Raw genomic sequence first — 14,786 nt, forward strand, 5'->3', positions numbered from 1 at the left:
GCAGTTGTTTTTACTGAGAACAAAAAACTTAATAGAAAGTTCCATGATCAGTAGTTTTTAAAAATCAAAGCACGAGATTCCTACTACTGAATATATATTATACAATATTGTTGTTATTGACATGAAATGTCATAGTTGGTTTCTTATAATAACTCTAGGTTTAATTTTTCTATATTATTAGAATTAGATACTTTATAAAAATGACTTTAACAACATTCAACTCTCCAAAGACTATCCTAGCAGTTTTACAAGTATAAAACTCCACTCTCTCTAACTGCAAGATCTTATCCTTGTAAGGTTTCTTAGAAATTAACTGAACTGTAATTTAAAAATTTTTCTGAATATTATAGTCAATACCCCTTTTTGCCTTGGGCCATAAAGCCTACTCCTGTCTTTTGAAATGAAGACACAGGAGTTTTGAATGGATTAATGGGCAGTGCTGATGATATTATAGCCTGGTTAGAATTAAAGACTGATAGGCTCTTAATGACTCAGTCCAATAAATCAGTAATGCTGCTTAAAATGCATTATTCAATTATGGAATATTATTGTTCTGTAAGAAATGACCAGAAGGATGATTTCAGAAAGGCCTGGAAAGACTTAAAAGAACTGATGCTGAGTGAAATGAGTAGGACCAGGAGATCATTATACACTTCAACAACAATACTGTATGATGATCAATTCTGATGGACGTGGCCCTCTCCAACAATGAGATGAACCAAATCAGTTCCAATAGAGCAGTAATGAACTGAACCAGCCACACCCAGCGAAAGAACTCTGGGAGATGACTATGAACCACTACATAGAATTCCCAATCCCTCTAATTTTGTCCACCTGCATTTTTTATTTCCTTCACAGGCTAATTGTACACTATTTCAAAGTCCGATTCTTTTTGTACAGCAAAACAACTGTATGGACAAATATACATACATTGTATTTAACTTATACTTTAAGATATTTAATACATATTGGTCAACCTGCCATCTGGGGGAGGGGGTGAGGGAAGGAGGGAAAAGTTGGAACAAAAGGTTTTGCCATTGTCAATGCTGAAAAATTACCCATGCATATATCTTGTAAATGAAAAGCTATAATAAAAAAATAAAAATGTATTATTCAATGAAAAATGAAAATAATTATGTCAGATTTTTTTGCTCTGGATTCTTACCCTTTGAGATATCTGGGTTATCTTGCATTCTCATTAATTATTTTTGCTTTGCTTAGATAATAATAATAATTGCATCATTAACAACAGCAGACCTAATCCCACTACATTAGAGAAGTGTACTTACACTTACACTGTGATGAATATATATGTCTATATCATCTATACCTATATCTATATCTAGGTCTATATTTATATCATTACATTTATACTTTTATCTATATTACTTATATCACCTATGCCTACATTTATACCTACACCTATATCAATATTAACATATATCATCTTTATCTATATCTATAGCTATACCTATGTCTGTATCATATATGGGCATCCAGGTGCACAGTGACAGGTTTAGAGGTAGGAAAACTGATTTTCCTAAGTTCAAATCTGGCCTCAAACTCTTATTAGCTGTGTGACTTTAGGCAAGTAACTTAATTGTGTTTACCTTGTCTGTAAAATGAACTAGAGAAGTAAATAGCACACCACTCTAGTATCTCTGTCAAGAAAACCCCAAATAGGGTCATAAAAAGTAAGACACAACAGAATACAACTTACCAACAACAACAATATGTCGTTATCTACATACCTGCTTCCACAAACGGTTGCTATGGCTTTGAAACACCCAGAAGCAAGCTGATAGGAGCCTGTGTAGCACCGGTCAATGGCCCAGTTGAAGAGATTTATTTGGTCAGGATTTAGTTCCAATAACAAAACAACAACTTCACAGCCAAGCTGGTGGACCTGAAGGTAAACAAAACAACATTTATTGACATGTTTACCCTTAAGTCTCAGTGTAGGTACTTAATAAATATTTGGTTTCATTTAATTATTCCTATTTACAGAAAGAATATTCCATTTTATGCATCATGTCTATGAAGAAGCAAGGAATGTTCTAGGCAAAGTGGAGGAAGCAATAGAGCAACTTTAGAGGTTCTCATAAGTTTTCTAATTCAATTTTCATTTGCATATCTTTGCATGTTGAGTATAATTTTTTTTTTAATAATGTAGAGGAACCCCAAAACTCTGAAAAATTCTTAAAGGAGAAAACCTCCTTGGACTCTGCCTCAGGGAGGGGACCCCACCCCAAGCACAAAGTTTCATCTTTGTTATCTGGGTAGGAATGTCTCAGTCTCGAAACTCATAGAATTCAATTCAAATGCTAACCCAGGCTGAAACCCAGCCAGGAGCCAAGCTGGGAGTCCACTCACAAGCCCCCTTTAGCTTGTAGCCAAAGCCCCCTATTATAAAAGAGCCAGACTGAAGCCCTCTCTTTGCAGAGGGTCTAAACATGGCAGCCTTACACCTGACATATCAAGGAATTTCTGCCCACTGGAACACTGGTTCTGGTGCCCTCTTCTCTTTACTTAACACTTTAAACTTTACTTCCAAACCCCATATTAAATCTCTTTTATCAATCTAGGTTTTTGGGTCTGTAAATTCCTTTACAGGGGACTCTTGTGCCTCTACTAGACCTCATTTAACTCTGTATCCTTGCGCTGAATGCAAAGGGGTTACAGGGGAAATCTATTTGACTTCCTGTACCCCGAACCTGCCACTAGACCTCAATTAAACCCTAATTTCATTTAGGTATCCCAATTCTAGACCTCATCAATAACAATAAGAAAAGATTACAATTAAATTTGACTTTTATGCAGAGAAATATATAGGATGCACTCAATGAAATTTACTCTATTTTTTGAACTCTGAAAGTACACAGAAGTAGTATAATTAGGTTTATGATCTATAATTTCATTGATATAGAAAACTTTCAAACTCTTCCTTCTGGCTTTTAAAGGACTGGAAACACCTATCCATTTTGTTTTCTGGCTTCTAAGATCAATTTTCTGAGAGTACTATAAAATCTCAGAAGAAAATGACTGCTGGAAGGACATGTAGTGACAAAATGCTGGTGGTGGCAGTATCGGGGGAGACAAATGATTAGATGCCAAAGCGCCAAGCTAATTTTGCCTTCTGTTCTCTACTTCAGCCCACCATTAGCCTCTTGTCTATTTAATATTAGTCTTTTACACTTTAACATGAATGTATCTGAACTCCAATTGGTTGTGTGTGTGTGAATGGGGAGCAGTAGATCATCTCTTCTACAAGACCTAGAAACTGAATTCTATTTTGCTTGAATATGTCCTAAGATTCCTAGGATTCACTTATACTGTGCTCTTTTTCTTCTCTTATGCTGGTACCCTGAATCTTCATTATTCCCGAATCTGGGTCTCTTTTCTTTCTTTCCATCCTTTTGGGAAGAGGGTCCATAAAATTTTGGTTGTTCCATTTAAACCATTGATTAAGCAACTGTTTTATAATAAACAGTGTCTGTGTTAGTGCATTTGTTTGTGTCTGCTTGGGCAATTAAGTATGTGTTAAAGGAGGGATTAATTAGCTTATGAAAAGGAAAAATGTAAATATTGCTGACATTTATAGATACTAACAAAGAAAAAAGAAAACTTGTTAAACTTCAATTTGCTAAATTACCATACAGCACAATAACCTTTAGGCATATCATCAAATATTTTATCACATGTATAGGTAGATTAATTTTGTTGTAAATTCTATTTGATTACAACACTAAGCTGTGCTCACATGTGGTCTGTAGTTCATGTAACATAACTATACTTTGAGCTTAAAACAATGGAGGGAATATTGTTCATTAGTTTGATTATAAGGCATTATCTATAAGCATGTCTTTTTCACTATTTGAAAACAAAAATGATAATATTCAAGGGTCTTTCTTTTTATAAGAATCTCTTATTATTATTAAATGTGATGAATTAATAACAGATTAAATGATGGTTGCAGAAATACTTCTAAACATAATAAAATTGATTTCTATGTTTGTTCAAAACAGATCTAGAAGCTATAACTTGTGGCCTTTTTCCCTTCAATTAACAAATTTAAAATTTTAAAAAAATTTTGCTTCCATCTAAAGCCTATATACTTGCTATTTTGTCTTTGTTAGCAATGGCTATGACAGAGAAAGAAATAAAAGTCATTTTCTTACTCCTAAGACCTAGAAGCAGAGGAGAGTGCTATGTAGGATGAAACTCTTACAAGGGAGATCAAATCAACTCAATCAGTTTTACTTTTTGGTTGATAACCTTGACTAGGCACTTAACAGTAGATAAAAACTCATTTTATTTTTGTAATGCACTTGAAAATAGTGTCATATTAAAATGATAACTAATATAGACACAGAGAGAAAAACAATAAGCTTTCACTAAATGAAATTTCAACCCCTTAAAGTGACTTGATGTTGGAATATAACAGAAACCACTTAAATGCCTGCAATAGAGTGATGAGTTTTGTTTTAGAAGTAATAAAGAAAACTGCTTACAATTCTCAAGAACTTGATAGGACAAAATACAAAACAGATTTTAAAATAAAGCAGCTACTTACTCGTAAATCTTGACAAGCCAGAATGTTGTCAAGCCATTTGTACAGATAGCCATCTGGGGAAAGGCCCACATTGTCAAAAACAGGGCCACAGCACAGTACTGCTGACATAGCCTAATAATAAAAAATAGAGATACAGAGGTAAGATTGAGGCTTAGTAAAGTTACATATTCTTATTGACATTTGGTTGAATCTACTAAGCCGTCTTAAAAAAGAGCTTAGATGTATAATTTATGAGATCATCTGAAGCAATATAACTGTCTTAAAACATTCCTTAGTTAATCCAACTATCAAATGTCAGACCCTAAATTTTAGCCCTTTAATAAAAGCGATCCATTTGCTTAAAGAATATATATTTTTTATGGTTTTAACTAGACTTAGTGAGAGAGTAAGACATTCCAAATTTAATGATTATTTCTTGGTAATTAAAAGAAAAAGGACTTTGAGCAAACAATTTGCAATTAAGGGATTCTGGAAATAGAGGGACTTCTGGGGGGGAGCAGATCAGTGGTATATGAACTCTCAGGGGAGGAAACTCCCTCCACTAATGTAGGCCAATCACTTTAAAGTGTTCCTCACTTTAAAGTGTTAATGAGGACAACCTCAGGATCACATAGTCAGTATGTGTCAGAGAGAGGATTTGAACATAAGTTTTCTGATTCTGAAGCTAGTTATTGAGATCCACTATAACACACCATTTCTTTATAAACAGAATATGAGTTTTTAAAATTTTGTTTGGATAATGAATATTTAGCCACTGTAGAAAAGAAAAATGCTTGATATTTATTTATTTATTTATTTTTTGAAGATTTTTAAGTGACTTTATTTTTTTTTAATTTTATTTAAATTTTTTTTTGACAGTATATATGCATGAGTACTTTTTTTTTTTTTTTTATAACATTATCCCTTATATTCATTTTTACAAATTATCCCCTCCCTCCCTCTACTCCCTCCCCTTGATGACAGGCAATCCCATACATTTTACATGTGTTACAATATAACCTAGATACAATATATGTGTGTAAATCCAATTTTCTTGTTGCACATTAAGTATTAGATTCCGAAGGTATAAGTAATCTGGGTAGATAGACAGTAGTTCTAACAGTTTACATTCACTTCCCAGTGTTCCTTCTCTGGGTGTAGTTGTTTCTGTCCATCATTGAGCTTGATATTATTTAGAAAAACTGATAAAGTATTAAAGTTGGGCACATTTGAGGCAGGGAACAATTCTAGGTATGTATATAATATATATTTATATAGACATATGTATACATATTTGTGTATATGCACTTTTATACACACATACATATCCACAATACAATATAGACATACACATTATGTTTTTGATGTTTGCTCATGGCCTAGAGATGAACCTGAATGGGGTATAACTACTAGAATGTATTATCAGACTGAAAGACTTCAAGTATAGGCCTAAGGGTTATCCCGAGGACCAGCTCAGATGAGTTCTCAGAAAGTCATATACTAGGTCATGAAATTTTTGACAATAAACAGCTCAAGAAATAGTCAACCGAACAATGATGGGGTTTTCATGGTGGAAGATATCCCCTCATTGATGTAATCCTGGATTTTCAAAAACATAAACCTACATCTTATGGATATTTTCCTAGCAAAGTTCTTGAGCTTTTAAAAAAATAAGACTGTAACAATTCACAATAAGAAAAAGACAACTACCTACCTTTAATGCACAATACTGGTATCTTGTAATCTGGTGATTTCTATCACTGTAACGGTCCAGAGGTGTGAACATAATACTGAAAGGTCCTGCCCACTGGCTAAACAAGATGAAGAGATGGTGCCTCAAACTTTGCTGGGGGAAGAGAAATCTTCTGTGGTGAACTGGGGAATGAAACAGTGCAGTCTGAGCCCTCACAGTACATATATTTCATGGTTTAGAAAAGTAAAGAAATATACCAAATAAAAAATGTCTTTAGCTTATACAACATTCTACAACATTAAACAAGACTACTGAAAGACATAGGTGTTCTTTTCTCTTACTTTTGTACATAATTTCCCTTAATGCCCAAGGTAGTGAGAAATAATACTAAACAAACAAACAAACAAAAAACCCCCAAAAAACTGGTACCTTCAGATGGTCTCTAGACTCTGCTTGTTACCTGCTCTACTTCTGTGCCTTTAAGACTTCTGAATTTTTCAACTTACTTCATGCCTGAATTTTCTTTTACATATTTTCTCCAATTAGAATGTGATCTCCTTGAAAGCAGGGACTTTCTCAGTTTTTCTATTTATAGTTTGGCAGATAGATAGTGCCTTATAAATGTTTTTTTTTATTCATTTATTTCTAAACCTCTTTTCTTCCTTCTATGTGGAGCATTTTTTAAAAATTATGATGGGATCTAAGGAACTGTTAAATGAAATTTTATGAATTTCCTATTTTAAATAAATAGGTTGTAATTACTGAAAGTAAATTTTGAGTCTGAACCAAAGAGATAAAAGGCTAAAGAAGAAAAAAAACCTGTTTTGATTGCCTATAATAATAATAATTGTGGGCAGATATGTATTATATGTTTATATAAAATAAGCACAACTAATAATATTCCAACTATACACTGTCATTAATAACATTCCAACTTAATAATAATAATAGTAGCTAACATTTGCATATCATTTCATAGTTTTATAGTGGACTTATATGTATTAACTCATTTGAACCCCATAATGATGCTGTTAGATGGGTAGAATATTATCATGCCCATTTTATAAATAAGAAAATTTAGCCCCAGAGAATTAGAGAATCTCTGAGTTGGAAAGGACCTCCAAGGCCAGCTAGTTTACTACACATCTAAGAATTCCTTTTATCATTCTGTTCATCTTGGTTGCCTCTAATCTTTATTTGAACATCTCCATAGACTGGGATCTACTTGAAGCAGTCATGCTGTTTTTGGACAACTCTAATTAGAATACCAATTGTTAGGAAGCTTTTCCTTACATCAAACTCAAATCTGTTTCTCTTCAGCTTCTATCCATTGCTTCTTGTTCTGGGTCCAGGCAGACCAAAAATATATTTTCTTTTACATGGCAGATTGGCAAATTTTTCATGGCAGTCACATATCCTTAGTCTTCTCTAGACTGATGATCACTAGTTCCATTTAATCAGCAGGATCTCCATCTTGGTTGTGCCCCTCTAAAAAGGTTTCAGTTTTTCAGTGTCCATAACTAGAGAACTCTTCGGAGCTAGATAATTCATTGGATAAAGTACTAGGCCTGAAGTCAGGGAGACCTAAGTTCAAATCCAGCCTCTCACACTTAAGCAACTGGGCAAATCACTTAACCAGTTTGCCTCAGTTTTTTCAAATGTAAAATGGGGATAAATACCTATTTTCCAGAGTTGTTGTGAGGGACAAATGAGTATTATTTTTAAAAGTGCTTAGCACATTGCTTGACACATAGGTGCTTCATAGATTTCTCTTCCCCCAGCAAAGTTTGAGGCACCATTTTTTCCTCCTTTAGCCTTTTATCTCTTTGGTTCATACTCAAAATTTACTTTCAGTAATTACAATCTATTTATTTAAAATAGGCAATTCATAAAATTTCATTTAACAGTTCCTTAGAGCCCATCATAATTTAAAAAAAAAAAGTGCTCCACATAGAAGGAAGAAAAGAGGTTTAGAAATAAATGAATAAAAAAAAATAGTGCTTGATAAAGCCAGCCTGCCTGCCTTCCTTCCTTTTTTTCTTCCTTCTTTCCAATACAAAACTCCAGATGTGGTCTGACTGGAGCCAAATACAGCAGAATTGCTACTCTCTTGTTCTGCACATTGAACCATTTTTAATGCATCCCAAGACAGCATTACCTTTGCTGGTTTCCATGTATTTATATTAAATTTTCAATCTCCTAAAATTATTATTGCCACACTTTTACCAAATTGTAATCTGGAGGTTGACTTTTTGAAGTCAAATGTAAACTTTACATTTATCCCCCATTAAATTTAGTCCATGTTATAGTTTGTACTGAGATTTTTGATTCTGACTGTTAACCACCATGGTAATTATCACACTAGATTTTGTGTCAAATGCACGTTGGACAAGTTACGTATGCCTCATCCAAGTCATTGATAAAAACATGGATAAATCCAAGGTCAAGGTCAGAGCTCTTCACTATTCTTTATTCCAAATTGACATTAATAAGTACTTTTAAGTACTTAAAAGTAATAAATAACCCATTAATAAATGTTAAGTGCTTTTTGGTACTGGCCATTCAACCACATGTTTACTATGTTTAGTGACTTGTACAAGGTCACATAGCTAGGAAGTGACAGAGCCAGGACATCAACCCATACCTTCTGCTTTAAAATCTAATGTTTTTTCAATTATACTACATTAAAGCTATATTTGCAAGGCACCAAAACAGTGAGTCCTAAAGTGAAACTTTTAACCAAGGATTGTTGTATATAAACTATGACAACTCCCCCCATTTCCCTCTGTTTTCCCTCCCCCCCAAAAAACCCTTCTATAATCTTGACTGACTTTTTCATTGATGTGACTACTTTATTTTTTGTTGAACTGACTGTCTTTTTTAAACCTCATGAGTCTTCTTGTTCAGTTTGGATTTCTTTTATAGTCATTTGATCTGACAGAGAATTTTGTTTAACCATGTAACAATAATCAAAATGTAGAACTTCCTAAAATATAAAACAGAAACTATGGCTTTTTTGTCAACTATACTTATTGGCTAGAAACTAAGAATTTTGCTGAAATGACATTAAGACGTTATCTCAATAAGAACAAGATAAAAACTAAACTAAACATAACACACAGCCTCTCCAAAAGCTTTCTTTGAATGAGTTCCTTCCTATCGAAATCACACAAGTTCTTTATTTCAGATGGGAACCAAAACAAAGGACAGAAATAACAAGAAAAACACAAAGTCAAATTGATTCACTATTGTTCTCTCTCCAACTCTGTCTTCAATTGCTGCAATCTGTTCTTGTTGGCACTTCCGACTGTCCAAAAATAAATAAACCACTCTCATCCATCCCTGAGGTACACAGAGGCAAAAGAGGGTAAAAATGTTTCAAGTATACAGGGCAACACATGGTGGTTTATCACTTTACCTGGAACACACTGAATTAAGTTGGCTATCATTGCACTGAAATGGGCTCGGATGTCTTTGAGAATTTCAACCTCCTTATCATTTTCAGCCTCAAGCAGCATTCGAGTCAAGTCAACATATTCCAAGAACAAAGCTCCGAGTGCTAGTGTGTCTCGCTCTAAAGCTCCATTGGTGCTAGAATGAAGGAGAATTGAAGCTCTTAGACAAGTCCTTATCAGGGAAATAAATTCTACAGTGAAGCTTCAACCATTGATCTTAACTAAGTCTGTTGCCCTTCCCAGTATACAAACACCCCTTTCCCAGTCTTAGAAATATGCAGGGAAACAGTGAAAAATGAGATCACAAAATGGAAAAGGTGACTGCTCAGGGCAATCATGACCTTACCTGTCACTTATCACACCTGCATCTGCAAGAAGCTCAAAAATTCTCAGCAGCTGGAGCCTTAGTAAATCCCGCCTTTCTCGCCGTTTCTTGTTCTGTTTAAGAGGAGATCACATACCTCATGAACACATTCAAAAACATATCCAAAATATAGCAGAAACCAAATGTATTAAAGAAGGGCAGTCACAATAATAATCCAGTCATGCTAATTTTTCTAAATCTAAAAAGTGATGTGCATTTATTTTTCTGCCAACTTAATCTTAATGGAAAATGTTTTCTATAATAAGGCCATTAGAGAATGGGAGGTAATGGAGATCATATAATATTTCCCCAATAAATATTTATAAAACAGAAATATTATAACTTAATTGGTCTCATTTGCAAGATGGGGACTGATTTTTGTGGGGGACTACTACATATTTTTCTTAACTAGACCGTAATATAATGGGGAAGAATTTTCAGATGAGGAGTTTTTTCTACCAGTGCAGATTGACCCCTTATTTGCACCTTATAATGTTGTATTTCCCACTCTGTTCTCTCCTCTGAAAAACATAAACACATAGGGAACTCCCAAGGTCAGTCCCAAACCCGAAAGCCTCAATTCAATAAACAATGAAACAATTTATTATTCATATTATTGAAATATGTTGCTTTTCTAATTTTAGGGCATATGATTTTTGAGAACAGGAATTATGTCATAATGAATGTTCATTGAATGCTGAGAAACTTCTTTACCCCACAAAAGAAACAAATAAAAAATGGTGTGGTTTATTGCTAATGTCAAGTCTATGTTTTCCAATGCTGACTTCACTGCATTTCACTTTACAGAAGTATCTAAAGCAAACCAAGGTGCTGATCATTTAAACTTACTTCAGGTCTTCGCTCTAATGCTTCTTTCATTAATGGATGGAGCTCTTCTACCAATTCTCTGAAGGAAAAAGAATAAAAATCAACAAAATAAAACAAAACAAAAACAACATCCGTCACTATGAATAATGAGGGTGATCATGTTATAAAATAGGGGGAGTGATAATTGCCCTACCTTCTTTATGGGATTATTGTGGCAAAAATTATATATGCATTAAAGGAGAGGGACTGGAAAAATAATGTCAATGGCATAGAGAACTCCTAGAAGAGATGCCCTTTACCAATGCAGTGTAGCACCTTTTCTGAGACTTCTGTTCTTAAAGAATTGTCCAGGAATAACAATTGGTCTATTCATAGATTTGCCCAGGATCTCATAGCCAGTATGTATTATGGGAAGCAACTGAGCCAGGTCTTCCTAGCTTTCAGGCAAGCTCCATATATTAATTAAGACATTTTGTCTCAAAAATATTATAGGCAATAATAAATCTATCAAAGTAATTATTATGATTATGACTACTGAAAACAAGTTCATTTTTCAATATCTGTTTCTTTCCTATATTTGATTTTTCTTAAAAAAAAAATCTCAGATCTGATCCCTTCTTCATTTCTTAATTTGACACCAAGTTCTTTGAGGGTTAGGCTCCAGTAAGGCAGTCAGTTAATTTGTTGTTTTTTAGTCATTCAGTCATAGTTGACTACTCTGTGATCCCATTAGGGTTTTCTTGGCAAAGATAAACTAGAGTGATTTGATATCTCCTTCTTCAGACCACTTCACAGATAAGGAAACAAAGGCCAATAAGCTTAAGCACCTTGTCCAAGGTCACACATCTACTAAGTGTCTGGGACTGGATTTGAACTCAAGTCTTCCTGACTTCAGTCTCAGTGCTCTATCCACTGGGCCACCTAGTCACTTTTTACATAGTGCTACTTGTCAGTTATCATTAACATATTTCATTAGCTCTTTAGTTGTAACCTAATGAACTTTGAATCAAGAAGAAAAATAAATTGGGTTTAGATTTAAACACACTGAGATTTTACCAAAACTAAAGAATTTGATATCCACTCTATCACCTAGCTATCCTATAATGAGTAAATAAGCATTCATTATTAAGCAGTCACTCTATATCTGGCACAGTGCTAGATAAAGAAGATACAAAGAAAAAAACCAACAATACCCCAAACTCCACTCTCGGGGAGTTCACATCTAATAGGAGGGACTAGAGGCATTCAAGCTATTTTCAGAGTTAAGGCCTCCTGGCATGTTCATTAGGAGCTAGGTCCACCTTGTGGCATTAAATCTTGAAAAAGTCGGAGAAACTGAGGTGGAAGTAAGGGGAACAGAGTGCTCTGGGTATAAGGGCCTGCAGATGGCAGAAAGAGCCTGTGAGAGGGGGGTGCAGCAGTGATGGGACCAACGCAGCCGGATCTCAGAGTGAGTGCAGGCTAGTAAGAAGGATATGAAGGGCATGAAGAGTGAGGCTGTGAAGAGCTTCACATGCCAAATTTGTGTGTGTGTGTGTGTGTGTGTGTGTGTGTGTGTGTGTGTGTGTGTGAGAGAGAGAGAGAGAGAGAGAGAGAGAGAGAGAGAGAGAGAGAGAGAGAGAGAGAAGAGAAGAGAAGAGAAGAGAAGAGAAGAGAAGAGAAGAGAAGAGAAGAGAAGAGAAGAGAAGAGAAGAGAAGAGAAGAGAAGAGAAGAGAAGAGAAGAGAAGAGAAAGACAGGGAGAGAGAGAGAGAAGAAGGGAGAGAGAGAGAGAGGGAGAAAGGGAGAGAGGGAAGGAGGGAGAGAGAGATGGACTTCAGAAAAGCAACTTGGGTAGCTAGATGGAGGATGGGCTGGGTTGCAGAGAGACAAGGCAGAGGACTTTCAATAGCTCAGATGAGAGGTAATGAGGGCTTAAACCAAAGCAATGGCTGTATGTAAATCAGATATTTTAATATTTCCTATTAACTCTAGAATTTTTTATGCAAAGTATAAAGTTGGTCCCAAGCTATACTTGTTTGTTTGATTTTGAAGTGCTAGAGTGTCCCAATGAAAAAATACTCCAATTAACACTGACTATAGTATGGTTTAGGGGGAATCTGCCTGTGGGTCTGCTGTTTTAATACTGTCTTTGATACTTCAGTCAAGAAATTTTCTCAATTGAACTGTGAGAGGAGTTATCAGAGATACCGGAATATACACCACAGGAAACAGTTTTGTTTCTTACAGAGAAAAATACCTATAATATATACTATAGCACAATACTTATAACTAATCCCTAATAAAACTATAACAAAATACCTATAATGTACTATAACATACCTATAATAACTAATTCCTAATATACTATTATCTAAAGTAACTATAACAAAATACCCACAACATACTATAATACCTATAATACTATAACAAAATACCTATTACATATAACATAATACTTATAATAACTAATACTAATATTTAGATATTAGTTTTAGATTAGATATTAGATTTAGATAACATCTAAAATAACAATAACAGATTACTATATTATAATACTGATAACATAACAATACCATATCATATATTCTATGTGATAAACTTTCAGTTGTAATGAGTCTCTTGTCCTTGAATCTTAGATTGCATTAAATTATTGAATTATTTCCTAAAAGGTAAATTATTTCTAAATAGCAATGTGAACACAATGAAGTGACCAGAACTGGGGGTGGATAGTTGCATCAATGAAAAACAAATTTTCAGACAACTATTCAGATATTTTATCTCTTTTAAGCCAGACATCTGAATATGTGGGAACTTTTGGATTTTTTAAATGTTTTGAGGACTTTATAGATAGAGCCTCAGATGGTAAATCACAAGACTTAATGCACTACAATTTTCTCATTAAAAAGAATGGGGATAAAAATAATGGTCTCCTATGTCTCAGTAATATTGAAAAGCATATGAAAAATCTTAGCTTTTTTTTTTTTTTTTTTTTTTTTTTTACAACTAATGCACTATTCTTGTGAGTGTTATATCTTTATGTCTTTGTCCTTAATCATCTAGAAGAAAAGTCCGATTAACTGGTACTTCAGTAACAAAGAACCACAGCTTTTTAGAACATTAAAAGCTGAAAGGAATTTCAGAGATCATTTAGTCTAACTCTGTCATCTTTAAATTAGCAAAATTAAAGGAAGTCCTGCTCTTTGAGTCTACGGAATGTATTTTACAGATGAGTAAACTAAGTTAAGGAAAGGAAGGAAATTCAAGGTCACAGAGCCACTCAACAGTAGAACTGGGACTTATATCTATATCTTCTGATAGGGAGTCTAGAAGGTTTCCAATAATTCATGCTAACCAGAACTCATAATCTTTTTTAAACGTTTATTTTTCTTTTAAAAAGTTATAACTTATTTTTCTAATTACATGTAAAATAATTTTTAACATTTGTTTTAAAAATTTTTGAGTTCCAAATTTAGATTATATATGTATAGTCATAATATTATTTTTTTAAAAGGGAAAATTCCCTAAACCTGATGATTATAACAAGTCTTTTGCAACTGCCCCATTTTTTCTTTAGATCCACCTTTAGCTTCTAACTTTCACAATCAAACTTTACTTTTGAAATAACTATTATTTCTTTTATACTTCTAAGAGCCATTTTTTCTACTTCTACAAAGAGTTTGGAAAATATTTCATTTTGTTTTCCCCTACGCTGACCTGCTTCATTGAAGCAATCAGAAACTTCACTGGAAGTTCTCAAACTTATATACCACCACTTATCAGGGAGCACCAGGCCTGGAGTCAAGAAAATTTGAGTTCCAGTGTGTCTTTAGCCACTGACCAGCTCTGGGACTAGGTAAATCACTTAATCCCTGTATTCCTCAATTTTCTCAAATATAAAATGGGGACAATAATA

General features: G+C 34.0%; 1 protein-coding gene across 1 annotated transcript in view; it reads right to left on the bottom strand.

Moving 5' to 3' along the window:
* The window catches only part of FRY (FRY microtubule binding protein), a 467,849-nt gene that overhangs the window by 98,806 nt on the left and 354,257 nt on the right, over nucleotides 1–14,786 (bottom strand). The window contains 6 exon segments of the mRNA XM_074303532.1: nucleotides 1,752–1,906; nucleotides 4,574–4,684; nucleotides 6,267–6,427; nucleotides 9,664–9,836; nucleotides 10,047–10,138; nucleotides 10,914–10,971. Of these exon segments, the coding sequence (XP_074159633.1) occupies nucleotides 1,752–1,906; nucleotides 4,574–4,684; nucleotides 6,267–6,427; nucleotides 9,664–9,836; nucleotides 10,047–10,138; nucleotides 10,914–10,971 (750 nt within the window).

The sequence above is a fragment of the Sminthopsis crassicaudata genome, chromosome 3 (genome assembly GCF_048593235.1).
Source record: "Sminthopsis crassicaudata isolate SCR6 chromosome 3, ASM4859323v1, whole genome shotgun sequence".
Classification (NCBI taxonomy): Eukaryota; Metazoa; Chordata; class Mammalia; order Dasyuromorphia; family Dasyuridae; genus Sminthopsis; species Sminthopsis crassicaudata.